Source organism: Cebus imitator, unplaced genomic scaffold (assembly GCF_001604975.1).
Source record: "Cebus imitator isolate Cc_AM_T3 unplaced genomic scaffold, Cebus_imitator-1.0 Scaffold255, whole genome shotgun sequence".
Classification (NCBI taxonomy): domain Eukaryota; kingdom Metazoa; phylum Chordata; class Mammalia; order Primates; family Cebidae; genus Cebus; species Cebus imitator.
In genome coordinates, this window is record NW_016107570.1 from 2,047,422 (window position 1) to 2,074,040 (window position 26,619).

At 35.8% G+C, this 26,619-nt stretch overlaps 1 protein-coding gene and 1 pseudogene across 3 annotated transcripts in view; both read right to left on the reverse strand.

The window, feature by feature from the left end:
* Positions 1–932: 932 nt before the first annotated feature.
* ERCC8 (ERCC excision repair 8, CSA ubiquitin ligase complex subunit) overlaps positions 933–26,619 on the reverse strand; it is a 45,417-nt gene continuing 19,730 nt past the window's right edge. Inside the window, exons 6-9 of one of the 2 annotated variants that reach the window (XM_037728083.1) lie at positions 26,423–26,547; positions 11,066–11,263; positions 7,524–7,604; positions 933–1,779 (exon numbers count right to left, since the gene is read on the reverse strand). In XM_037728083.1, coding sequence (XP_037584011.1) covers positions 1,711–1,779; positions 7,524–7,604; positions 11,066–11,263; positions 26,423–26,547 — 473 coding nt within the window. In that variant the 3' untranslated portion in view covers positions 933–1,710. The remainder of the gene's footprint in view (positions 1,780–7,523; positions 7,605–11,065; positions 11,264–26,422; positions 26,548–26,619) is intronic. The other variant, XM_017499181.2, reaches the window with a different exon arrangement.
* Positions 12,062–14,919, reverse strand: LOC108283058 (annotated as a pseudogene). Its single transcript, XR_001816664.2, has one exon. The product of XR_001816664.2 is annotated as a guanine nucleotide-binding protein-like 3-like protein (transcript).

Here is a 26,619-nt window from a genome sequence, read left to right on the forward strand (position 1 = left end):
TACACCCAGGTGGCGGAGGTTGTGGTGAGCCGAGATTGCACCATTGCACTCCAGCCTGGGTAATAAGAGCAAAATTCCGTCTCAAAAAAAGAAGTAGAGGGTAGAATGGTGGTTAACAGGAGCTAGGGTGGTTGCAGAGACACTGGTCAAAGGATACAAAATTTCAGTTAAATAGGGGGAATTAGTGCAAGAGACTTATTGCACAACATAGTAACTATAGTTACAAGATTACAATTAATCTTGAAAAATGATAAGAGAATGGATGTAAAGTGTTCTTACCACAAAAATGGTAACTATGAGAGGTAATGCATATGTCAATTAGCTAGATTTAATCATTCTATAATGTATGTATGCTTCAAAACAGTATGTTGTACATGGCAAATACATAAAATTTTATGTGTCAATTGGAAAAAAAAATCAATTGTAAAAGCAAGTGTATGGAAAACATTTGGCTAGAAAAGTCTGATATGAGGTCTAACCCCTATACAGTTAAAAGCTCAACAACTGGCCAGGGAGGGTGGAGCTCACACCTGTAATCCCAGCATTTTGGGAGGCCAAGGCAGGCGGATCATTTGAGGTCAGGAGTTCATGACCAGCCTGGTCAACATAGTGAAACCCTATCTCTACTAAAAATACAAAATAGTAGCTGGGCGTGGTGGTGGGAGCCTGTAATCCCAGCTACTCGGGAGGCTGAGGCAGGAGAATTGCTTGAACCTGGGAGGTGAAGACTACGGTGAGCTGAGATTCTGACACTGCACTCCAGCAGTGTGAAACTTTGTCTCAGCAAAACAAAAACAAAAACCTCAACAACTGTATACTTTTGGTATTCAAGTTCTTAAAAGCCTCGTTTACTAGTCTACTGCCGGTAAGGGTCAGGAAGGGAATATTAAGATTACCTTCATGATAATCATTTGTGGGTTGACGCAGAAGGAGACAGTAACAGGAATTTTCTTACAACATTTCATGTTTAAGCCAGATTCCCTTCAAGGATATTTTCTGCTTGAATGAATGAGGCAGGATTTGGTCATGTCTTAATGAGTTTCATAGGAAGAGAGTTCAAGCATGAGTGCCAACTGCCTTCTGACATTAAAATAAAGCAAACAAGGGATTTTCACAAAGTTAAAAATCCTCCAGTGATAAACTTTTTGGATTGTAGGAGATATTGAGCCCAAAAATGTTTAACATAAAGCTAAAGAATGGTTAATTAAATGAAATCACTGCAAAATGTGAATAGATGAAGAATAAAATAATTTTGATGTTACCATTTCAACTACTATTTTTGATATACTAATTCTTGGCAAAATCATTCTTGAAGGTGGAAATGAGCAGGCCGATAGTACAGCAAGTAGGAGATGGTCAATGCTGATGGCCTCCACTTGGTGATCCTCTGAAACTGCATCTTATAGTTCATAAAATCTGCTGAAAGTCACAGCTGAGGTACAATGACTGTGTACTTGTACTGTAGCAATGGGGGCTTCCCCAGGCCACAGCAACTGCTTTCAAGGAACACATTTTGATTAAATAAATGATACAGAAGTTTGTTTTAGGATTTTATGCAAATATTAACCTCATTTTAAAACATGAGGAAACAAATTACCCACATTTAGGGCTAATTCAGCTGTCAGGAATAGACCGTACAGTTGGAAAAAAACACATATGGTCTCATTTAAAAAGTTTCAGCAGAGACACAAAGGTACTAAAGGTTGATATTCATCCTTCTTCATCACTGCTGCTCCAGGCATCTTCAAAGGCTGGATTTAATTGTGATTTTGTTGTAGTCTAAAAAAAAAAATAAAGAAAATGGAAAATTGTTTTTTTCTACTTCATAATTTTAGGCTCATAATAAAGTTATGAAATATATCAGATAAATAGCAATTACATTATTTTGGAAGAAAATGTATAAATGTATAACTGTTAATTTCAGAACATACAATATAAGATAATACAACTCCATTTTAAACAGACAATACCAGACTTTATCTAAACACTCTATTTCCTTTAAAGTAATCACCTCACAAATACATATTTATATATATATACACCATGATGCTGCTATTGCTCAAGGTATTTCTCAACAACTCTTTGGAATTACCTGGAGAAAGTAGCACTCTGACATCCATGGGCTAAGACTGGACTCCAGGTGTATAGTCTGACCTGACAGCTCAAAATATCAATGTTGGCAACTCTTTATTGTTTGGATGAAAATAACTTCTTTTATAAATAAACAAATAGCCAAATATGGAGAATAAAGTATTCATCAAGTTCAATAATACCATTTTTAGTCAAAAAAATAATGTGGGTTATTAATATATTTATGTACTTTTTAAGTACTAATATTTATTTACTTATTTTTATAGGTTGATAGGGCAGTTTAGTAAAACATGCAAAATATGTCAAAAATGGTAACATGTTTATAATTAGCACACAGGTTTTCCTTAGAGATTTCTCTGAAGGATAACGTGTATCTAGATTATGTTTATTTAAAACAACAACAAAGCATCACAGTATTCTTACAGATTTACAGCCATACCTAAAATAAAGGTGATTAGCAATTAGAGAAATTTTAATAATCGGTGGCATTTCAAATCAGTTCATTTTTGGGAAAACTTCTGAATAGCTACCTTCTGATTCTCTGGCAAATAACTTAGGGCTTTAAGATGGTCTCATTTTTAAAGTAATTGGGTATTATGAGCCAGGTTTGCTTCCTTTTGTGCAACTTTTACAACTGCTACGATTTTATTCAGATTCAAATTCCAGTGCTGTATTAGCATCAAGACTACCCTTAAGTTATTTTAGGTGTATTGCCTTTTACAACTTACAGAAATATTTTTTAAGGGTAACCCCTACCGCATGTCTGAGAATGTTCATTTTCCTTTTGATGAATATGATAACTTTGAATCTTACAATGAAAACAATAGAAAAAGTTAAGTGTTTCCAGTAAATTTCCCAAGTATCAGCTAGAATAGTTGGAAAACAATATGTTAATTTAGGCATTCTTTATTGTTACAGATTAGAGTACATTATTAAATCTAATGTCGGCTATTTTCACTTAGGTATACAACCAAAATTCTATTATACTTCAAATGTCCAGATACAAAACTATTATTATTATTATGTTTTTTTTTTTGAGATGAAGTCTTGCTCTGTCGCCCAGGCTGGAGTGCAATGGCATGATCTCGGCTCACTGCAACCTCCACCTCCCAGGTTCAAGCGATTCTTCTCCCTCAGCTTCCCCAGTAGCTGGGACTACAGGCACGTGTCACCATACCTGGCTATTTTTTGTATTTTTAGTAGAGAGGTTTTCACCATATTGGCCAGGTTGGTCTCGAACTCCTGACCTTGAGATCTGCCTGCCTTGACCTCCCAAAGTGCTGGGATTATAGGCAGGAGCCACCGTGCCCAGTCATAAAACTATTACTAAACCTCAGCTAACTACTCACTGATTTCTAGCCACAGTCCACTTATTTGCAATGGTAGTATACTGAAGTCTGTTCATTTATTCTTTCACCCAAACATTTACTGAATTTCCTGTCTTTCTGGGTTTTCAATTTAACTACTAAATTTGGTTATTTACTGAGAATTTATTAAAAGACATCTTGTCATTGGTAGTTAGATGAGTCCTCCTCCCTACTCTCTGTGTCTAGAGCCCTCTAACTTTGACTTTAATAGCTACTAAAAATAGCCCTGGGAAAACACACACACACACACACACACACACACACACACACACACACACGTACGTCCCTGGGTGGACAAGCCACACTTCCTAATCCTCTGATCAAGTGTCGCTACTATTACCTATTACTTCAGTTTTCTCTACAACATCTCCTCCTAGTGGACATCCAGTCTGTGCTTGAACATAATACCTCTATCTCACAAGGTTGTCAGTTCTACTGACAGATAGTGTGAATGTTATAGAAATAAAGAGTTTAGACGGGAACTAGTTATGAATTTAGAGAAGGAATAAAACCAGATTTAACATCTACAAGGATATTTCTTGATAACTTTCAAATTTCTGACTGGTAAATAGTGGCAAGTCTCAGAGTTGTCAGCAAGTGATTATATATGGGTACAAGTGGTATGTAAAACAATTATGTATTGTGTGAATGTCAAAACAAAGTAAGATTCTTAGTGAGAGGTCAGGTTTAAACTGGAATAAACCTGCCTTATAGATTGCAGGCAGGAAAAAAGTGATTAGGAGTTATAGATAGACTTGTCTTGACCAGAACAGCTTTTAGAAAGTAGAGTCAAAAGGAAGCCATATTCCTCAAAATATAATAAAACAGTCTGTCAATTAAATAATGGGATTTATACTTAAAGACCATAAATCCTGTCCCTCTCATCCAGTGTCTTTCCTTTCCTTAGACAGAATTAAATTGATCTTCTACTTTGGATATCAGGAGAAACACCCCCTAAGGGATTATATTTTGGCTGATGGGGAGGTAACTCTCATCTGAAGGACGTATTTGAAAGGAAACCTAAGAATAACTTTGATTAGACAATTCTGATATTTGGAAATATCATAAGCTTGTCCCAGATCGTAAGTATAATGAGTAACAGAACTGGGATTTAAACCCAGTTTACCTGAAGCTAAACACTAAGTACGTGTGTATATATATGTGTGTGTGCTTTTTGTTTTGTAGTATGCTAAACTGCCTCCTTGGAAAAAAAATATTAAATAAATATACTTAATTTATAATTGGGATAAAAGCACTTTTCAATATGGCTTAAATTATAAACACACATGTAAGGAACAGGATCTTCTGGACAGGCTGTTCTATTGGGATCTGTATTACGATCACATTCATGTTCTACTTATATTCACAGGAATCTTTCAAGTTAAAATTTTATGGAAATAACCTTAACACATATCATTTTATGTTAATATGAGAATAACTGCTATCTTAAAATATCTGAACATGGCATTTTAAAAGGTAAGATTTTATAGCTCTAAAGCAAATACAAAAGTCAACTTGATTTTTGCGTATTTCTGTGATTTTCTAACTTGTTTTACTTAATTTCTCATAGACAAAAGTTATTTTACACAAAGAGTTCAAACTATCACTGTAATGACACAACAAGGAAATAAACCATCAGTCACATATTATCTTTTTTTTTCTTTGAGTAGAAAAAAATCTTTTTCTCACTCTGTCAGGTAGGCTGGAGTACAGTGATGCAATCGGGGCTCACTGGAGCCTTGAACTCTTGGGCTCAAGTGATCCTCCCACTTCAGCCTCCTAAGTAGCTGAAACTATAGGTGTAAGCTACCAAATCTGGATAATTTTGTTTATTTTTTGTACAGATGGGGTCTTCTATGTTGCCCAGGCTGGTCTCAAACTCCTGGACTTAAGTAGTTCTCCCACCTCAGTCTCTCAAAGTGCTGAGATTACGAGTGTGAGCCACCACACCTGGCCAAATATTATCTTTATGAATTAAAAAATGTGGTATTCTTCTAACATCCTTTTCAATACATAAGTCACTACAGATATACTTTTCACTTATTTTTTACTGTTTTCATTTGGTAAATAAAATGCTATACTTCCTAACATGGCTTACAATGTTATAACTTGGATTTAATGTATATAGCAATTCCCAAAGAGCAGGATACAATAATTACATAATAAAATGTAAAATAAATAGCTCAATCCAATTATTTGATCATATTAAGCTTTATACAGAAGAATATTCTGATATCAAAAGCAGCTGTATGCTAAAGTTAATCAAGCCACAATAAACCAAATTAGACATGTGATACAATCTAGAAGTATGCCTATGGCATTAGCTGGCTACTTGAAGATTTATTGGTGTATTTTTTTCTCTTTATTTGAATTAAAGACAAAAGAAAATAATTCACAGGTTTTACACTGCAGGAAACTCTAGCAGTTGACAATTTAGGTATGAAATATATTTTATCAATAGCTGTGAGAGGCTATCAACTACCTCTATACAAATCATATTTTATGTGGTTTTCGACATAGTCCTATTTTCATAAAGGAACTAAACAGTATATGAAAAATGTTTTTTGACTGTCAAACATACTCTATCATAACTTTTCCTCAACCTCCATTTAAGATACTTTTACTATGACTTAAGATTACCTTAAGGTGTTTCTAACTACATTATTTATATTTCCAACTTAATTATATATATATATATACACACACACACACACAAATATATGTATATACATCGTTTTTAGACATTGCTTTTAGACTTTTTATATTGTAGAAATTTAGATAAATGAAGATGATTAACAGTGCTTAGGAGAATAAACCTTGGTGGGAGAGAAACCACCTTTAAACAGCCTATATCTTCCTACTGCTTGATGTAAAAGTGGAAAAAAAAATATACAGAGGCTATTACTTTGGGCCAGGGAGAATGGTCTTATTCATCTTTGTTTATCTACTGCATTTTTAAGGACTTTATTTACACTCTCATGTTTATATTTATGTTCTATGATGGGCACTGTCAGACTGCTGCCTAGACTGGTAAAATTTGACACGAGAATAAAGTCTTGAAAATGTCAGCTGGGCATGGTGGCTCATGAATGTAATCCGAGCACCTTAGGAAGCCAAGGCAAGTGGGTCACTTGAGGTGAAGAGTTCATGACCAGCCTGGCCAACATGGTTAAACCCCATCTCAATTGAAAATACAAAAATTAGCCAGGTGTGGTGGTGGTCACCTGTAATCCCAGCTACTTGGGAGGCTGGGGCAGGAGAATTGTTTGAATCCAGGAGGCAGAAGTTGCAGTGAGCAGAGATTGCACCATTGCACTCCAGCCTGGGCGACAGTGTGAGACTCAATCTCAAAAAAATAAAATAAAATAAAATAAAATAAAAAAGTCATACATAGTAATTCAAGAGATAATTCCACTTCTAGGAATCTATCTAAAGTTGATAATAAAAAATATCAACAATTTTTGAACAGATATTTACCTTGATGTTTATAATAATCAACAGAAATGTCTCCAGCTAGGTATTTAAATTGTGTTTTATCAATGACAGAATACTATATCATTAGAAATGTTTACACACAGTTGTTAATGACACAAAAAAAGGCTAATTGTACAATGTTGATCAGAAAAGATAGCAAGTTGAATGTCCAACCATGATATGAACTATGTTAAAAAACATATGCAAAGGAAAAAAACAGTTATGAAACAAATCAAAATGTTAATATTGACCAATTTGAGGAATTTTATGTTCTTCTTTTGCTATTTTTCTGAATTTTCCAAATGTATTAAAACAGTCCAATTATTTTTACAATCTGAAAATACCAAGAAATACTTTTTTGTTGTTGTTGTTGTTGTTGTTTAGAGATGGGGTCTCACTACGTTGCCCAGGCTGGTCTTGATTTCTTGTCTCAAGTGATCATCTTGCCTCAGTCTCCCAAGTACCTGTGATTATAGGTGCAGGCCACTGGCAAGAAATGCTTTAAAAGTCTCTCTTATATAAAGTAAAGTAACAAAACATTATTTCTGATGATTTAGAAGTCACTGTACAATTTGTGAAAATAATGTTTACCTCATCATCATCAGGAACTGGTTCATATAAGGATGGAACCCATGCCAGAATGTTGCAGTCTCTGCTGCCACTATAAAGTTCCTATAACACAGAAAGCAAAGATGATACTGTGGATCAAAAGCTGATACCAAACAAATAATTATATCATTTTTGAAACAATTAGGTCACAGGACTTACATTAATGCTATTTCTACTCCTTAAAGAAACTAGGCTGATGCTTTTTTCTTTCTTTCTTAGTAAAGCTTTGTTTGTATTTAAAAATAGGATTTGTCAGAGCTTACTAATGGTGTGAAATTTTACAAATATACCCCAAATCTTAGCAGTTTTATCAATTATAGTATCCATATATTTCTAATATCAGAGAAAGAAAAAAATAGTTTGTCTGTTTTCAGAAACTGAGCGTCAATAAAGACTTCAGTGAAGACACCATATGAGCTTCTACTAAAATAGGCCAAGTTCACAAAAAATTTTATTTAGCTCACAGCTGCCTAACTGGCTGCAATTCAACAGAAGAGCTTGAAGACATATATCCCATGCCTGTTGAGAAGTTTACTTCATAAAGGGAAGCTTGAGCTGATGCACAGACTATGTCAGTGTCTGTGGATATGCTGTTTGCATATAGCTGAACAATGCTCACTCCCCTCCCCAACAAAACTGAAGGAATATGTTATATTGGCTTTTTTTCCTCTGCTGTTTTATACAATTTATTTGTATTACTGCATATCTCAAAAACAATATAAGGCATGGTATAATTGTGTTTTTTATTTAAGTAAGGATGTGAGAAAAGGGAAAATAAGATTATATAGTTATTTATAGAAAATTTTTAAAATTTAAAAAATTGTTAGATATACATTAGCAAATTTCCTAAATATAACACAATTTTATTGACTGTATTATAAAATCTAGACTATATGGTTACACTAACTGTGGCTGATACAAAGATATGTATGTTCAGTGCCCTTGAGTAATTTTATTTCTTTGAGAAGGCCAAGTAATGCCCAAGATAACTTGGTCAGATAAGCTTATAGGGCAATTCACAATAAGTACTATCACACCCAGTGAAGCCATGAAGGATATTCTGTAGATATTCAAGAAAGAGATACTGAAATTAGAATGACTTATAACACTTAGATGTGAGGATTTACATTAAGCCTTGAAATGTCTGTGATAGATTCAGGAGTTCATTTGGGCAATTAGATTTTCCTAAAAAATAGTCTCAAAATGTAAGTTACAAGTGCAGTAAAAAATGAAAAAAAACTCAATATTTAATAGTTAAATATTTTTTCCCCTAAATCATGAGGGTAAGTTGCCAACATAAGGCCTTATTACTCTTAAATAATTCAGTGTAATTTTCCTGTGAACAAGGTACTTTCCTTTATAGTTACAAAGTAACCAACCAAATCAGAAAATTCATATTATTACCACCATCTAATTCTTAGACCCCATTCACGTTTCATCATTTGTTCCAATACTGTGCTTTATAGCAAAGGGAACAGTTAAAAATCACATGCCACACTTAGTTGTCAAGTCTCTTTAGTTTTCAAGCTGAAACAGTTCTTCAGTTTCTTTGTCTTTTCTGACCTTGACAATTTTGGAGCTATATACCAGTTACTTTGCAGAATGTCCTTCACATTTGGCTTGTCTTGTGTTTCCTTGTGATTAAATTTGGGTGATCCAATTTGGCCAGGAATATCACAGACGTGATGTCCCATAACTGAGATGCTAATTTAGATTATTTTATGAAGGTGATGTGTGTCAGGCTTCTTCAGGGTAAAATTAATATTTTTACCTTTGTACTTCATATTTTGTAGGAGATACATTGAGATTATGTAAATATCTCATTGCTCATCAAATTTTTAATTCATTAATTTATTTACTTATACCACCCTAGATTCATGAATTTCTATTTTAGTCAATACGTTATAATCCATTACTATCTTTATTTATTTTGATGTTGGGTGTATCTTATCTAATATTTTTCCCCCTTGGAGACAAGGTCTCATTCTGTTGCCCATGTTGAAGTGCAGTGGTGTGAACACAGCTCACTCAATCTACTGGGCTCCAGTGATCCTCTTGCTTCAACCTTCTGCATAGCTGGAGCCACAGGCATACAGCACCACACCTGGCTAATTTTTTGATTTTTTGTAAATATGGGGTCTCATTGTGTCTCCTGGGCTGGTCTGGAACTCCTGGTCTCAAGTGATCCTTTTGGCCTCCCAAAGTGCTGGGATTACAGATGTGAACCATTGTGCCCAGCCATTGGCACGGTTTTATTCCATTCAAGGCACATCTATTAGGAAGCTCCAGTTTGGTAGAAAGAAATAATTTGTTGTCAGAGTGCCTGGGATGAAATCTTGGCTGTGTCTCTAAGTAATTTTGGGCAAGAAAAGAGGGACAATATTTTAAGAATTTCTTTGAATATCAATACATGGCTTATCAATAACTACTTGTAAGTTAGGGGCAAGTCATGTCACCTCTCTGGTGCTTTAGTTTTCTTCTCCCAGAACACTAAATATGTTTAACAACTGGTATACTAGGACAATGACTAATAAGAAGAGATACTGGCTATAGAGTTGAAGTAGGGTTTTGTAGGTCCTCTTTTAGTTGCTGGGGTAAGGTGAGGTCTAAGAGGTCCCAGGGAAGGGGCTGAGGCTGGAGGTCACTTGGGGGGCTTGGTGTATCAGCTGTTTACCAGCCAGTAGGATATATAAGTATTTAAATATTTAAATATTGAATATTGCCATAATGGTATGTACTGGCTGAAAAATCAGGTCTATATATCTTATAGCACAGTGTCAGGCACAAATTAGCCAATGAGTATTAATGAATGAATGAATAGGAGATTCACAAAGTGATAGTCTCCTTGAGCTCTAATAATCCATAGTTTTTGTTCTATCAGTATTTAACTTACATGAGTTTTATTTTCCTTACCTAAAAAACAGGGAAAATACCAACTATTTTGCAATGTTAGACTCATTTAAAGGAGTGCATGAGTTAATTTGTGCCAGTGTTCTCTGAAAAAAAACAATCTGCTCCATTGGTGATGTGAAAAGGTCTGCATGTAAAACAAACAAACAAAAGCCAGGGTATTTAAGAAATTATATAGGTTGTATTAACTTCAAAACCTCCCTTTATTAGCCATTGATAGAAAATAAGGAAGAATAGATCATCCACACATACATGAACCAACATATACAAATTCTATTTTATGATTAAATGCCTATATTTCATTTCTTACCCAAAAGTTTGTTTGCAAGAAATTATTTTAATTCCCAGAGATTTTCAATTGCTAAATAAATGAAGGTTATATGCAAAAGAAAGAGAATTTATGCCAATCAAGTTGCACAGTGTTATACTGATTCATCCATATATTATATGCCATCTAAAAATCTAGGCTATGCTAGTCTCTATTAAATAAATCCTAGTTCAAATGTGAATTAAAAGCATAACTCCTTAGAATGAAATCACAATTTATTCTTTTACATATAACTGGTCTGGCAATCTAGCTAGCTGCACATTTTAAATTCCTGTATCATTCTTACCTGGAAATTTGACTGAAATACACAGCAGTCTACACTTTTATAATGTCCCTTAAGCATAGTTATCCGTTCTCCTGAGTAAACTGTATAAACAGCAATGGTGCTACCATATGGTACAAAAACAAATTCTGAACTGCAGCCACAGGAGACAGTGAATTTCAATCCTTTTTTACTGTTATTACAAACTTTTCCATAGTTCACCTGTAGGATTAAAATAATAAAGTTACTCATCTCTTAAATCTGAATTTAAAAGACAACAAAGACTAGTAGAAATACTTAAAAAATATTATGCTATAAAAAGGACTCTTTGAAATTTAAGGAAAATGTTCAACATTGACAGAACAAGGGCCAATGACATGAATGTACATTTAACATAAGAGGAAATAAAAATGGTAAAAAACCACAAGGGTAAATGTTTACTTTTCAAACTAACAGAAGTAAAATACAGACTGCAACCTTGAAGAATCATTCTAGACCATTGAGCAAAAAATTAAAAAAAATAAGATATTAAATACTGGCAAATATGTTGGTGGGAGTGTAATTTGGTAATTCTTTCTAAAAGGGCAAATCGTTTATTGCTGCAACCATTCTTTTCAAAAGAATAATACTTTTGGGGGGGTATACAATATTTCCCCAAAAACATTCTTTTCAAAAGAATTCCCCCCACAAAATTTTTTTAGGGAGAATACCAGCAAAAAACAATATCATGCTTTTGAAAAGACTGGTATTTCTTTTTCAAAAGGATTGAAAATAGGACTGAAAATTGAAAAAATTGAAAATTTGATATTTTCAAAAGGATTGAAAAAAATATCATTACCCTCCCCCCAAAAAACAATATAATTCTTTTGAAAATAATATTTTTTGGTGGTAATATTTTTTGGGGGGGGTATATTCTCTCTCTCTCTCTCTTTTTTTTCCTGCTGATGCTTCTTTTATTTCTGTTATAAAACAGAGTAGGGGTTAAATAAAGGGTATTGGGTTTTTCAGGTCCAGCTTCTTGGGGCTCTTTTTACTGCAGAGAGTAGAAAAGACACATAGTTGGGGAAGGATTCTTTTAATATGCAGATGCTTCAGGGAGAACCAAACTATTTCACTGGTCATGCCCCATCCCACTGGAACTGGTGCTTGGAGAAGAAGGGAAGTGAGATCAGTCAATTAGTCACCAACACTATCATCAGCATTGCCAGAGAGGTCAAGGGCAGACATCAGGGAATCAGACAGCTCCCTGGTGATTTTATCTGCCCGTTGCTGCATCATCTTCTTATTCTTCAGGGAGGATGCCAGAGCCTGGCTGTGTTGCAGAGGGTCTATCTCCATGATCCCCTGCAGTACTGGGCAGCAGTCCATTGGGCAGACATCACTTTACGGTTGTTTTTAGTGTGGTGTCTACATTGAGTTTGGCCCACACCATCTGATGATGATTTGGATTGGTGCAATACCCAGTGAAATCTCCTTATTTTCAATGGCATCTGCTATTTTCATCATCAGAGAATGGAGCGATTTGATCTCCATTTCCAATGGGTCTGTGTCACTCAACAGCTCATCAGATTCTCCAATGGACAAGCATTCCATGGTGTCTTCATTGGCCTGCTTGGTGTTCGCAATGTCAAAGACCTCGGTCATTTCCTTAAAGATCTCAGTGCTGAGATGGGCGGGAAGAGTGTGAGTGGGTGGTGGTGGTCTATAGAAGCTGATCTTCCTGTTCACCCAGTCAGCTAGGACTGCTTTGGCTTCCTGCTCCTGACTGTATAAGCCTCTCTTCTTCTCTCCCAAATGGTGGGCGACTGTTGTCAGAAAGTGCTCAGTGGTCTGGAACTTAGAGAGGCGGTAATAGTTGGAAATCCACTCCAGGTTGCAGTGCTGCAGGTTCATCTCCACCAGGGTCATGGGTCTGCCAGCTTCTGCACATGGATGCAGTTATGCAGGATGGTGCCCACCTCTGAGTTGGGTCCTGGGACAATGCCTGGAGCATCCAGCAGCAGGATGAACTTGTCCAGGTAGACCTCCTTTGTGAATTTCATGACCCCAGGAATGGCTCCCACACTGCATGCATGGCTGCACTTCAGGCTATTAATCAGGCTGCTCTTCCAAACACTGAGAAGGCCCACAATGCCCATTTGGATGTCAGTGCGCACTTCACCAAGGTGGCGATAGTTTCCTGGAACGCTCATGAGGTTTTTAGCTCCAAAGCTGACCTGATGCTGGATCCCAGCCTTGAAAGCCATTGTTGGCAACTCATTCTGAAGGTAATCCAGCTACTTCACAACTTCCTTGGGGACCAGGTCAAGACCAGGACCAGCTTCTTGCTGCCTTCTGCCCATAGGAAGGCAGCCTCCATTTGGAGGCAGCAGCAGCCTAATAGGTCTCTGGCATCCAGGACTTCCAGAATCACATGAATATTCTACCACCTACGGGACTCCTTGTAATAGGCCTTCCTTCTGATCTCGTCACCCAGCTGAGGAAACGTACTTAATTCCTACAAAACTTCCCCCTTAAGCTCCTCCTGGCGTCTTAGAATATTCTCACAGTAGCTCTTGATAGACCTGTGTTCTTTCTTTCTTGCTCCCAGGCAGCTTGCTGCTTCTCCCTCATTTCCTCAACCCTCTCCTTCAGTTCACCCTCTAGATTGGCATGATCGTTGGAGTGAACAAACTGAGGAGCAGAGGGCACTTTGGAGGTTGCTTTCTTCCCATTTTGTTTTGCGGGCTTCTTACCACCTTTGGAACCTTTACCTGGCTTTTCACTTTTGTTTCTAAGTTTCATCATGATGACCAGCTTGAAAGCAGATAGGTTCAAATCTGCTTGCTCTCTTCCAACACTTCTGGTGGGTATCTGAGAAGAGAGGGTAACAGATGCTCTTGCGCTGCTCCGGACTTCTGACTTCCGGTTGCTAACCTGGCGGCGCCTGACTCTGCCCACTGTGTGGTCTCTGCAAGGGGGCGGGGCTCCTCCCTTCTCTTTATAGTTAAAAATTTTTTCATTGTGGTAAAATACACATAACATGAAATTTTCCATCATAACCATTTTGAATGGTACTCATTGGTATTAAGTACATTCATGTTGTTGTGCAACTCTCATCACTATCCATCTCTAGAGCTCTTTTCATCTTGCAAAACTTTACCCATTAAACAGCAAAGATATTCTTACCCATTGACCTGGTAATTGCTCTGGGAATTTATCTTAAGGAGATAATTAAATAGCAAAAGCTATATGCCCAGAGGAAATAAATCCAGCGTTATTTAGAATGGGAAAATAACTGAGAATAGATGTATATTCCTAGATGTCATATTACCTTTATGGTTTATATAAATCATAATTATAAAAATTATGCAGAAAACAGGGAAAAAGGCTAAGTGTAAAAAAGCACAGACCACAAATAGTTTGTACACTATAGTTTTAACTTTATATAAATTATTATGTATTTGGGACAAAAATTAAAATTCTGTGCTTATACTCCAAAGGTGTAGTGTGCAAGCTCAGCAGCGTAAGCATCACCCAAAGCAGTTAGATATGCAGACTCCCAGGCCCCAACCTCAATCCTACCAAAAATAATCTTCATTTTAACAAGATCCCTAGGTAATCTGTATGCTCATGCAAGTTTGAGAAGCTTTGGGCTAAATAAGTTGATGGGTTTACTTCCTGATGATAATTTTGATAAGCTTGGGGTAAGTATAAAACCAGTAACTAATCATATGGGAATCATAATCATGATCATGCATATCAACAAAATCAACTGTTGTCAAGGCTAATTCTGAAGTTTAAATAGTGATTTGTCGGTTGTGCATGGTGGCTCATGCCTGTGAGGCCAGCACTTTGGAAGGCCAAGGAAGGCGGATCACAAGGTCAGGAGTTCAAGACCAGCCTGGCCAATATGGTGAAACCCCGTCTTTACTAAAAATACAAAAAAACTTAGCTGGGAGTAGTGGTGGGTGCCTCTAGTCCCAGCTACTTGGGAAGCTGAGGCAGAAGAATCACTTGAACTTGGGAGGCGGAGGTTGCAGTGAGCCGAGATCATGCCACTGTACTCCAGCCTAGGCAATAGAGAGAGACTCCGTCTCTAAAAAAAAAAGTGATTTTTTTTTCCTAAAGGTTAGATGGGAGTATGTGTGTGTGTGTGTGTGTGCGCGCACGCGTGCATATAAACATGTTTATGCTTATACACACACACACACACACACACACACACACACACAAATAAAAACACTGAAGTCAAAATGGATATATGCCAATAATCTATGGATAATATACTTGGCTTACTTTCCCTTTAGGCTAACTTGTGCCAGAAGTGGGTACATGCATTTAGCTACCTCGTGGCAGCAGCAGTATTGTGGGTTAAATATTAATCTTCTATTCAGCAGACTTGGGTCTTAAACACTCATCTTTTTTTTTGTCCCTTATGAATAATGATTTAACCACTTTGTTTCATTCTTCTTATCTGTTAAATGGAAATAACATCATTTACTCATAGAAATTATTTATTGTAAAAAAGCAAATGAAATAATCCATATGACTGTACCTGGAACACAAAGGTATCAGTAAATTCCTAGATTAATTCCTATACATGTTTAAAAGTATAACATTCCCTCATTTGTGTCTTTTGATCCTACATGTGCAACAAATTGCACAATGACATGGGGGTGGGGTGACAAAGAAAAAATACAAAACACTTTCAACTAGTATTTCACCGGTCATCCTGGAAAAAGTATAAACTGCTAGACTGTGATGGCCTCATTCACATTTGTTTATGAGGACACCTAGCTAGAAAATCTATGTTCTTTCTGCTATACCACATTCCTTTCCAAATACGAACTGGAAAGTGTTGAATAAGGTGTGAATACTGAACCAGTGAATTAGCTTTTGTCTTGTCCTTAGCGTTTCCTCCTCCAATCCATCCTGCAACTTAATGTCACATTAATATTTCTAAAGCAACACTGTGATCAAATCATTTGTGGGCTCAAAAACCATCAAAATCTTTCCAATGTCTATGGAATGAAGTTCAAATAACAGATTAAGGAAGGGAGGGTTGTGCCATTTACTAAGTGCTTACTATGTCACACACTGTGCTAGGTGATCTAAAAACCCCATTTTATGAACATAAATGCTAGTCATAAAAAGTGGTATGTAATAAGTGGTGTGTTAAACATTGTTATGAAAGTATTGAGGAAGAGGCTACTTTAGGATATGATATCTTAAAGGTGGTATTTAAGGCAGGCTTTGAAAAGATTTTGATAGGGGAAGAAAATGTTGTAGACTTGAAATAGGATGATGGCAAATCCGATTCCCTTATATTAACATGTGAAACTTTTGTTGCCCCAGGAAATATATATATCTAGTCACTAAGTGAATACCTAGGTTGATGCAGAGACTACATCACAAGGCAGCTCATTTTACTGTCAAACAAGTATCAGCATAGTAATTAGTAATACTGACACATAGCATTTACTGAAGTCAACATTTGCTGTATCAGATAATGTGCTAAGTGTTGTGCAAGTGTTACTCCATATCCTCAGCACAATATAAATATAATGAGGTAGGCATTACTGCACAAAAAGAAAACACTTAGAAAAGCTAAATAATTTGATCAAGGTCTCTTGGCTAATGAATAACTGAACTTAGACTACATCAATCAAAAACCACTGTGCCGTATTTTTGTGAATGACTTTAATTCCATGAAGTGATCATCATAATACATTAAAATACAAGACAGCACAGGATATTCTTGGAGCATCTAAGCTAGACTGGAGGAATTAAAGAGAGAAGAGTCTTGAGAGCTGAGAAGCCACTAGAACAGGAAGAAGAAGAAGGGTATGCTAAAGCAAAGGTAACAGTCTGTGCAGCAGAATGAAAGGATGAGAGAGCATGGTATATGTAAAGACTGCGAAGTAGTCCAAATTCAGTGAAAAAAATGGGAAAGTAGTAAGACATAAAGCTAGTAATCTAGAAGGCACTGCTTAGGAAAGTCTTGTACTCAGAAGACAAAGGCATTCAGTTTTAATAACCTGAAAATACTGGGGAACTACTCAGAAATTTCCACTGGGATGTGAATTGGGAAAAGTTAGAAGAATGTTAATGTAATTAAATAGATAACCCAACAGTGAGGCTGGAACACATGACAGATAAAAAAAATTAAGGAGGAAGAATTAACAGGACTTGAAATTAATTTAATAATGGGATGAGGAACAGGAAAGAATAAAAATAGACTCAAAGAGTGACTGATAACACTAGTAACTAAAATAGTAAACACCAGACTACCTTCTTTTCAAATTTTAGACTTTTCTCTGCCAATCCATCCTGCAACTTAATGTGATATTAATATTTCTAAAGCAAGGTTATTATCAAATCACTTGTGGGCTCAAAAACTGAAGCTTTTTCTTCTTTTCTTGTGCCAAAACCTGTTACTTTGTGAAGTTCCCCAGTAGGTACTTGTTCTGTACTCTATGGCAATGGTCTCCGGAGGGTGGTTAATGTATGTATGGGAGTTTGCAAAGTATAAAGAAAAAAATGTGATTTTATCTAAAAATTAAGAGATTTTATTTTATTAAACATATTGACTCACAACAGAAGTTGCATATAATTTAGAAATAACTATACATATATTAGAAGTGTATAGTTATACTTTTTAAGAAACTTAAAGATACTATTACTAATGCAACAATATACAATAAAAACAGTTACTATTTATGCTATGCCTATTATTTAGCAGGTACTACTCTTTATTTACTTCTATTTGAGGCTTACAACTGAATTTTAGGTAGATGATATTCCCAGTTTACAAGATGAGAACACTGAAACTCTGACAATTCTTTCATGATGTCACTTAAGTAACTGACTAATGCTTTCAGTTACTAAATGGAAGGAGAAAAGAGCAAGAGGGTGGAAAAGAACTCTCCAGTGATTGCCCCCCTGCAGAAACATCAATTTGAACTATCCACACATAAAAATACCTTCACAAGAGCTGATGAAACCAGATGACAGATTATAGTACCTGACTATAGCATAATAAGATACAATGAAAAAGGTAGGAAGGACAGTTTTACATTACCTGCATTACCCCTTCCCCAACTCCAGGCAGCACAGCATGGAGAGTGATACTATCCACTGGGGGAACAGAGGTAAGTAAGCATAGGACTTTGTCTGGGACCCCAATGCCATGCCTACCACAATAAAACCCAGCAATAGGTAGAGCCCCATGGCCCCTGACTCTAGGCCAGTATGCATGGACTGAATCCTAGACCCACCCTGGTGCCACATGGGAACCAGTATTCCCTGTGAAATGGACTCAAGTTGTAGACTGCATCACCACAGGCCAAGTACAATGGCCTTGGCCTCCAAATAACCCACATTAACAGGTCGGTCTCATCAACTGCCTGCTTCAAGGACACTCCAGTGACAGGATAGCCTCAGTGGCCATGGGTTTCAGCTGTGCCTCAGCACTGTGCCAAGCCATGGTAGTCCTGGGCATAGGGCACCCTATAGTGCTACCATTGTCAAGGGCTTAGAGATGATACCAGATGAACAGCCCAGAATCTCGGGGTAGACTTACTATTGAAGGACATTCCCAGACAAAGCCAGACTGGAAAGACTGAAGTAAGTATCTACTTCTTTAATGGGCAGGCATTGATGAATGACCACAAGGACAAAGAGCAATCTGGGAAACATGATGTCATCAAAAGACAAAACAAGGAGCCAATAACTGGCCCAAAAGAAGAAATACAGGAATGGTCTAATAAAGTATCCAAAATAGCTGTTTTAAGGAAGCTCGAGAAACTTAATACACACACACACACACACACACACACACACACACACACACACACACACAGAGAGAGAGAGAAGCCATTCAATGAGGAAAACTGACTAGAATGATAAATTTAATTAAAAAATTAAAATAATTAATTTTTGAAAAATCAAAGAGAAATCTTGGAGCTAGAAAACACAATGAACAAAATGAAAACTGTAATATAGAACTGAAGAAAACTGCATCAACAGAAGATCTGAAGAAACAGAAGAAAGAATCTGTGTACTTGAAGACAGGTAAAAGAGAAAAAATAATGAAAAGAAACAAAAACTTACAGGACTTAAGGGAGACCATCAAAAGAGCAAATATATGTGTTATTGGGAATAGACGGAGTAGAGGATAATAAAGGGGATAGAAAGATTATTTAAAGAAATAATAGCAGAAAACTTTCCAAACTGGTAGAAAGATACAAATATTCAAGTATAAGAAGGTCAAAGGTATCTTATCATATTTAATGTAAATAAAGATTAAAGACAAAGAGAGAATCCTGAAAGCAGCAAAAGAAAAGAAGCAAATAACATATAATAGAGTTCCAATACACTTAGCTGCATACTTCTCAGAAGAAACCTTAAAGGCCAGGAGATAGTAGGATGATATATTTAAATTGTCAGAAGAAAAAAAACCCTGCCAACAAAGAATTCTGTATCAAGAAAAGCTGTTCTTCAGAAATGAAGGGGAGGTAAGACTTCCAGACAAACAACAGTTGAGGGAGTTCATCATGACCAGACCTGTCTTACAAGAAATGTTAAGGAAGTTCAAGCTGAAAGAAAAGGATCCTAATATATAACACAAAAACATCTGAAAGTATTAAGCTTACTAGTAAAAGTACACAGTCAAATTCAGAATAAGCTAATACTGTAATGGTGGTGTGTAAATCGCATTATCTTTAGCAAAAAGGTTAAAAGACAAAACTGTTAAAAATAATAATCACTACAATAATTTGTTGTGAGATATGCAATATTAGAAGATGTAAATTGTCATACCCCAAAATAGAAAATATGAGGTGGGGAAAGTGGTGTTTAATTGTAGTGTGTCTGTGTGCATGTGTGTGTGTGTGTGTGTGTGTGTGTGTGTGATCAAAGTAAAGTTGTTATCAGCCTAAATAACCTGTTAAAAGATTTTTTTATAAGCCTTGTTTTAACTACAAAGCAGAACCTATGATAGATTCACTAAAAACAAAAAACAAGGAATAGAAACATGCTATTAGAGAAAATCACTTAACCACAAAGGAAGACAGTAAGAGAGGAAGAAAAGATCTACAAAACAACTAAAAAACAATGAACAAAATGGTAGCAGTAACTCCCTGCCTATCAATAATTAACTTGAATATAAATAGATTAAATTCTTCAATCAAAAGACACAGAATGGCAAACAGATAAGAAAACAAGGCCAATGTATATGCTGCCTACAAGACACTCACTTTACCTGTAAGGGCACACACAGACTGAGTGTAAAGGTAGTAAAAAAAGTAAAGGTAGGAAAAAAAAATATTCCATGCAAGTGGAAACCAAAAGAGCAAGAGTAGCTATACTTATACAAGATAAAATAGACTTTAAGTCAAAGTGGTAAAAAGAGACACAGAAGGTCATTACATGATGATAAAAAGATCAACTCATCAACTCAGCAAGAAGATATAACAATTGTAAATACATATGCTTCCTATATTGGAGTACATAAATATATAAAGCAAATACTAATAGACCTGAAGGCAGAGATAGACTGTAGGACAATAACAGGAGACTTCAACACCCTACTTTTGGCAATGGATAGATCACTCTGACATATAAAATCTACAAAGACACATAAGATTTAACCTGTACTCCAGACCAAATGTACCTAATGGACACATACAGAACATTCCATCCAACAGCTGAAGATACACACTCTTCTTAATTGACTATAAAACATTCTCTAGGATCGATCATATGTTAAGCCATAAAACACAGCTTAACAAATTTAAGAAGATGGAAATAGTATCAAGTATCTTCTCAAACTACAATGATATAAAACCAGAAATCAGTAACAGGAATAAATTTGAAAAATTCGTAAGTACATGGAAATTAACATGCTCTTGAAGAAGCAATGAGTCAATGGAGAAATCAAAAGAGCAACTTAAAAATTTCTTGACAAATAAAAACAGAAACATAACTACCAAAACCTATGAGATACAGCAAAAGCAGTTCTAAAAGGGAAGTTTATAGCAATAGATGTCTATATGAAAACAAAAAGGCCTCAAACAAACAACCTGATGTTGTTATCTCAAGGAACTAGAAAAACAAGAGCAAAGTAAACCCAAAATTAGTAGAAGAAAGGAAATAACAAATATCAGAACAGAAATAAATAAAATACAGACTAGACAAATAATATAAAAGATGAAGGAAATGAAGAGTTGTTTTTTGAAAAGAGAAACAAAATTGACAAACCTTTAGTTAGACTAACTAAAAAGAAAAAAGAGAGCAGACAAAATCAGAGATAAAAAAGAGACATTATAACTGATACCAGATATACTTCAAATATACAAAGGATCACAAAAGACTATTATGAACAATACCATACCAACAAATTGGATAGCCTAGAAGACATAAACTGAATTGTAAAGAAACAAAAAAATCTGAGCAGGCTAATAAGTAAGGATATTGAATCACAAATAAAGAGTCTGCCATCAAAGAAAAGTCCAGAGCCAAGTGGCTTCACTGATGAATTCTACTAAACTTTAAAGAAGAATTAATATCAATTCTTTCAGACTCTTTCATATTCTTCCAAAAATCTGAAGAGGGAATACTTCCAAAGTCATTCTACAAGGATAGCATTACCCTGATACCAAGATGACACAGGAAAAACAACAAAAAAGAAAACTACAGGCCAGGTGCAGTGGCTTATGCGTGTAATCCCAGCACTTTGGGAGGCCAAAGTGAGCAGATCACTTGAGGTCAGGAGTTCAAGACCAGGCTGGCCGACGTGGTGAAACCCCCATCTTTACTAAAAATACAAAAGAAAAAAAAAAGCTGGGTGTGGTGGTGCATGCCTGTAATCCCGGCTACTTGAAAGGCTGATGTAAGAGAATCACTTAAACCTGGGAGGTGGAGGTTGCAGTGAGCTAAGACTGCGTTACTGCACTCCAGCCTGAGCAAGAAGAGCAAACGCCATTTCAGAAAAAAAGAANAAAAAAAAAAAAAAAAAAAAAAAAAAAAAAAAAAAAAAAGAAAACTACAGGCTAATATTCCTAATGAACACAGATGTAAATATCCTCAACAAAATATTAGCAAATCTACTCTAACAACTTATTAAAAAGATTATTCACCATGATAAAGTAGGATTCATCCCAGGGATGCAAGGATTGTTCAACATATGCAAATCAACAGATGTGATACAGTATCCACATTACCAAAATGAAGGATAAAAAGCATGTGATCACTTCAACAGACATGTAAAAAGCATTTGTCAAAATTCAAAATCCCTTCATGATAAAGCTCTCATCAAATTAGGTATAGAATGAATGTACCTAAACACAGTAAAGCTAACATCACACGGAATGGGGAAAAATAAAAAGCTTTTCCTCTAAATCTGACATAAGAAAGGATGCCTACTCTCACTACTTCTATTCAACATAGTACTAGAAGTCCCAACAAGAACAATTAGTCAAGAGAAAGAAAAGACATCCAAATTGGTAAGGAAGAAGTTAAACTGTCCCTATTTGCAGATAACATAATCTTATAGAAAACCCTGATGACTCCAGCCAAAAACTGTTAGAGCTAGTAAACAAATGCAGTAAATTTGCAGAATACAAAAATCAGTATACAAACACCAGTAGTGTTTCTATACACTAACAGTAAACTAATCTGAAAAAGAAGTCGAGAACATAATTCTACTTACAATAGCTATTAAAAAAAAAATGACTGGCCAGGCACAGTGGCTCATGCCTGTAATCCCAGCACTTTGGGAAGCCAAGGTGGGTGGATTGCCTGAGGTCAGGAGTTCGAGACCAGCCTGGCCAACATGGTGAAACGCTGTCTCTACTAAAAATACAAAAAATTAGCTGGACATGGTGATGGGCACCTATAATCTGAGCTACTCGGGAGGGGAAGGTAGGAGAATCGCTTGAACCTGGGAGGTGGGGGTTGCAATGAGCCGAGATCACACCATTGCACTCCAGCCTGGGCAACAAGAGCAAAACTCCATCTCAAAAAAAAAAAAAAATTAGAAAAACACAAATAAACAGAAATAATCTGTGTTCATGGATTGTAAGAATTAATACTGTTAAAATGTCCATTCTACCAAAAGCAATCTATAGATTCAATGCAATGCAATCACTATGAAAATATCAATGACATTCTTTACAGGAAAAGAAAAAAAATCCTAATGTTCATGTGGAACCACAAAAGACCTTGAATAGCCAAAGCAATCTTGAGAAAAAAGAACAAAGCTAGAGGCATCACACTTTAGCTGAGACATGACTTGAAAATAGACTACAAAGCTGCAATAACTGAAACAGCATCATAGTGGCATTAAAACAGACACACAGATCAATGGAACAGAATAGAACCTAGAAATAAATCCATCCATTTAACAGCCAACTGATTTTTGACAACAATGCCAAGAACACACATATGAAAAGGATAATCTCTTCAATAAACAGTATTGAGAGAACTGGACCTACAAATGCAGAAACGTGAAAGTAAATCCTCTCTCTTACCATATTAAAAAAGTCAACTCAAAATGGATTAAAGACTTACATATAAAACCTGAAACTAAAAAACTAGTAGAAAAATACAAGGGAGAAGCCCCATGACATTAGTCTGGGCAATGGCTTTTTGGATATGACCTCAAAAGCACAGGCAACAAAAGCAAACATAGACTAATGGGATTACATTAATCTCAAAAGCTTCTGCACAGTAAAGGACATAAGCATTAGAGTGAAAAGGCAACATACAGAATAGGGGAAAATATTTGCAAACCATATATATTTGGTTAATATCCAAACTATATAAGGAACTCAAACAACTCAAGACCAGGAAAATAAATAGCCCTATTAAAAAATGGGCAAAATACCTGAAAAGACATTTCTCAAAATAAGAATTACATATGGCCAAAAGAGGCATACAAAAAAATGTTCAGTATCAATAATCATCAAGGAAATATAAATAAAAACCACAGTGAGACATACCTGTTATTATGGCTATTATCTCTACGACTAAAGATAATAAGTGTTAGAGGGGATGTGGAGAAAAGGGTGCTCTTGCACATTATTGGTGAGAATGTAAATTAGAACAGCCATATGGAAAACAGTATAGAGATTCTTCAAAAAATTAAAAATAGAACTCCCACATGATCCAGCAATCCTACCACTGGGCTTATATCAAAATGATATGAAATCAGTGTGTCAAAGAGATATCTGCACTCCCATATTCACTGCAGCATTATTCACAAGATATGGAATCAATTTAAGTGTGCATCAATGGATGAATGGATAAACAATATGTAGTATATATACACAATGGAATACTATTCAGCCATAAAAAAGAAGAAAATCCTGTGATTTGCAACAACATGGATGAATCTGGAGGACATGATGTTAAGTGAAATCAGCTAGGCACAGAAAGATGGATACTCCATGATTTTGCTCATATGTGGAATCTGAAAATGTTGATCTCTTAGAAGTAGAGGAGAATGGTGGTTACCAGAGGCTGGGGTGGTTAGCAGAAAGGGGAGTCTGGGGAGATGTTGGTCAAAGGATTCATAATTACAGGTAGATAGGAGGAAGAGATCTATTGTTCAGCATGGTGACTACAGTTGATTATGATATACTGTGCTACTGAAAAATGCAAGAAGAGTGGATGTTAAGTATTCTTATTGCAAAAATAACTATGAGATAATACATTTGTTAATTAGCTAGATTTAATCATTCTGCAATGTATATATTCTATTTACTCCAAAACATCATGCTGTACATGATAAATATGTACCATTTCATCTGTCAACTTTAAAATGAAAAAAAGAAGTTACTAAATGGCAGAACTGGTTCTGTCTGTTTATTCTGGTATCAATGTCCCAAATTCCTGTAAGTATTCTATGTAGGTCAGTTGCTGGGATACCCTAGTAATCTATATACGAGTTACTTTTACTTTGATCCACTGTAAAAGGTATTATCCATTTTCAACACACTATTTTAGATATGGCCTTACTAGGAAAAATCCAAAGGGCATAAGACTCACCTTTAAGAAGGAAAGAAAAATGGAATAGAACCACATGAACAATTTATATATACATTCAGTACCATTTACATTCTTCACATTAAATTTGACACACATGCCCAGCTACTCTTCCAGAGTGATCCTGTCACTTTTCCACTCACAAGCCTTTAGTGGCTTTCCATCTCACCCAGAGAAAATCCTGAGCCATTACAAAGGCCTGCAGGGCCTGTGTGCTCTGGTACCTTAGTTCCTTCTGTTCCTCATCAGTTATTCTCTTCATATTCCAACACAAGAGCCTCTTAGCTCTTCCTTGCATATCCTTAGCAAGGTCTTGCCTAAGGGTCTTTGTACTTTATTTCTTTCTCTGACTAGAATGCTGTCCCCCAGAAAATAACTGATGAGCCATTTCCCCATTTCCTTCAGGTTGAGTGTCACCTCAGTGAAGCCTACTCTGACTGCCTTATGTGATTGTCCATTAATTAATGCCTTTCATCTTCTTGCTGAAATGTAAGCTCCATGAGGACAGGAGTTTCCATGTTTTGCCCACTGCTGTCTAATACTGCCTGCCAAATTAAAGGCTAATTATTATTAGCACAGTATTGCTCAATAAATATTAACTATTATTATTATCACCAAACTATAAGCTTTTGGTAGTTTATTCTGAAAATTAATAAACCATAGGCATACCATCAAAACAAGTACTGGAAATTAATTGCCATATAAGAATGTACTTTCCAAATATATTTATTTCAGTAGTATTAAATAAAGTACTACATGTTCTGGTACTATAAAATTCATTGTGAATTTTGTTTACAAGTCATATATAATACAGGTTAAGTATCTCCATCCAAAATGATTGGGACTAGAAGTATTTTGGATTTTGGAATATTTGCATTACTGGCTGAACATCCCTAATCTGAATATTCAGAATCTGAACTGCTCCAATGAGCATTTCCTTTGAGTGTCATGCTAGCACTCAGAAAGTTTCAGATTTTGGAACATTTCATATTTCAGATGTTCAGATTAGGGATACTTAACCTATAAAAATTTCATTACTTAGCTCCATATGTTTACTTTATATCAGTAGTTCTCAGTCTTTTATTCTTCTCTTCTATACTTTGCACTCCCATTAAGAACAGAGTGGCTCAGTGGAACGTGATTTTCTGCTAAGTAAGGGGAATGTGGTAGGTGGTGGGTAGGGGTGGGTTGTCTTGAGTTGGTAATTACTAGTTCACATAGTAGAAACATATTTTTAAAAAGAGCTGTGATTCAAAGGGAAGAAATGAGCTAAATATACAGAAAAACATCAAGTGTATGTTACAGATCCATTTCTTTAATTTATACCCAAAAATATACTTAAAAATCTCTTACAAGTGTGTTTTCTCCATTGGAACTATTCCAGAGTCTCATTCGATTATCTGTACCAACAGTGAGAAGGTGAAGCCCATCACTCGTAAAACATAAGCCATTAACTTTCCCATTATGAGCAGTGTTTGCTGCAATGAAAAATATAGTTCAGTTTATTTGTTCTTGTATTCAGAACATATTTAATGTTTGATGATATAATT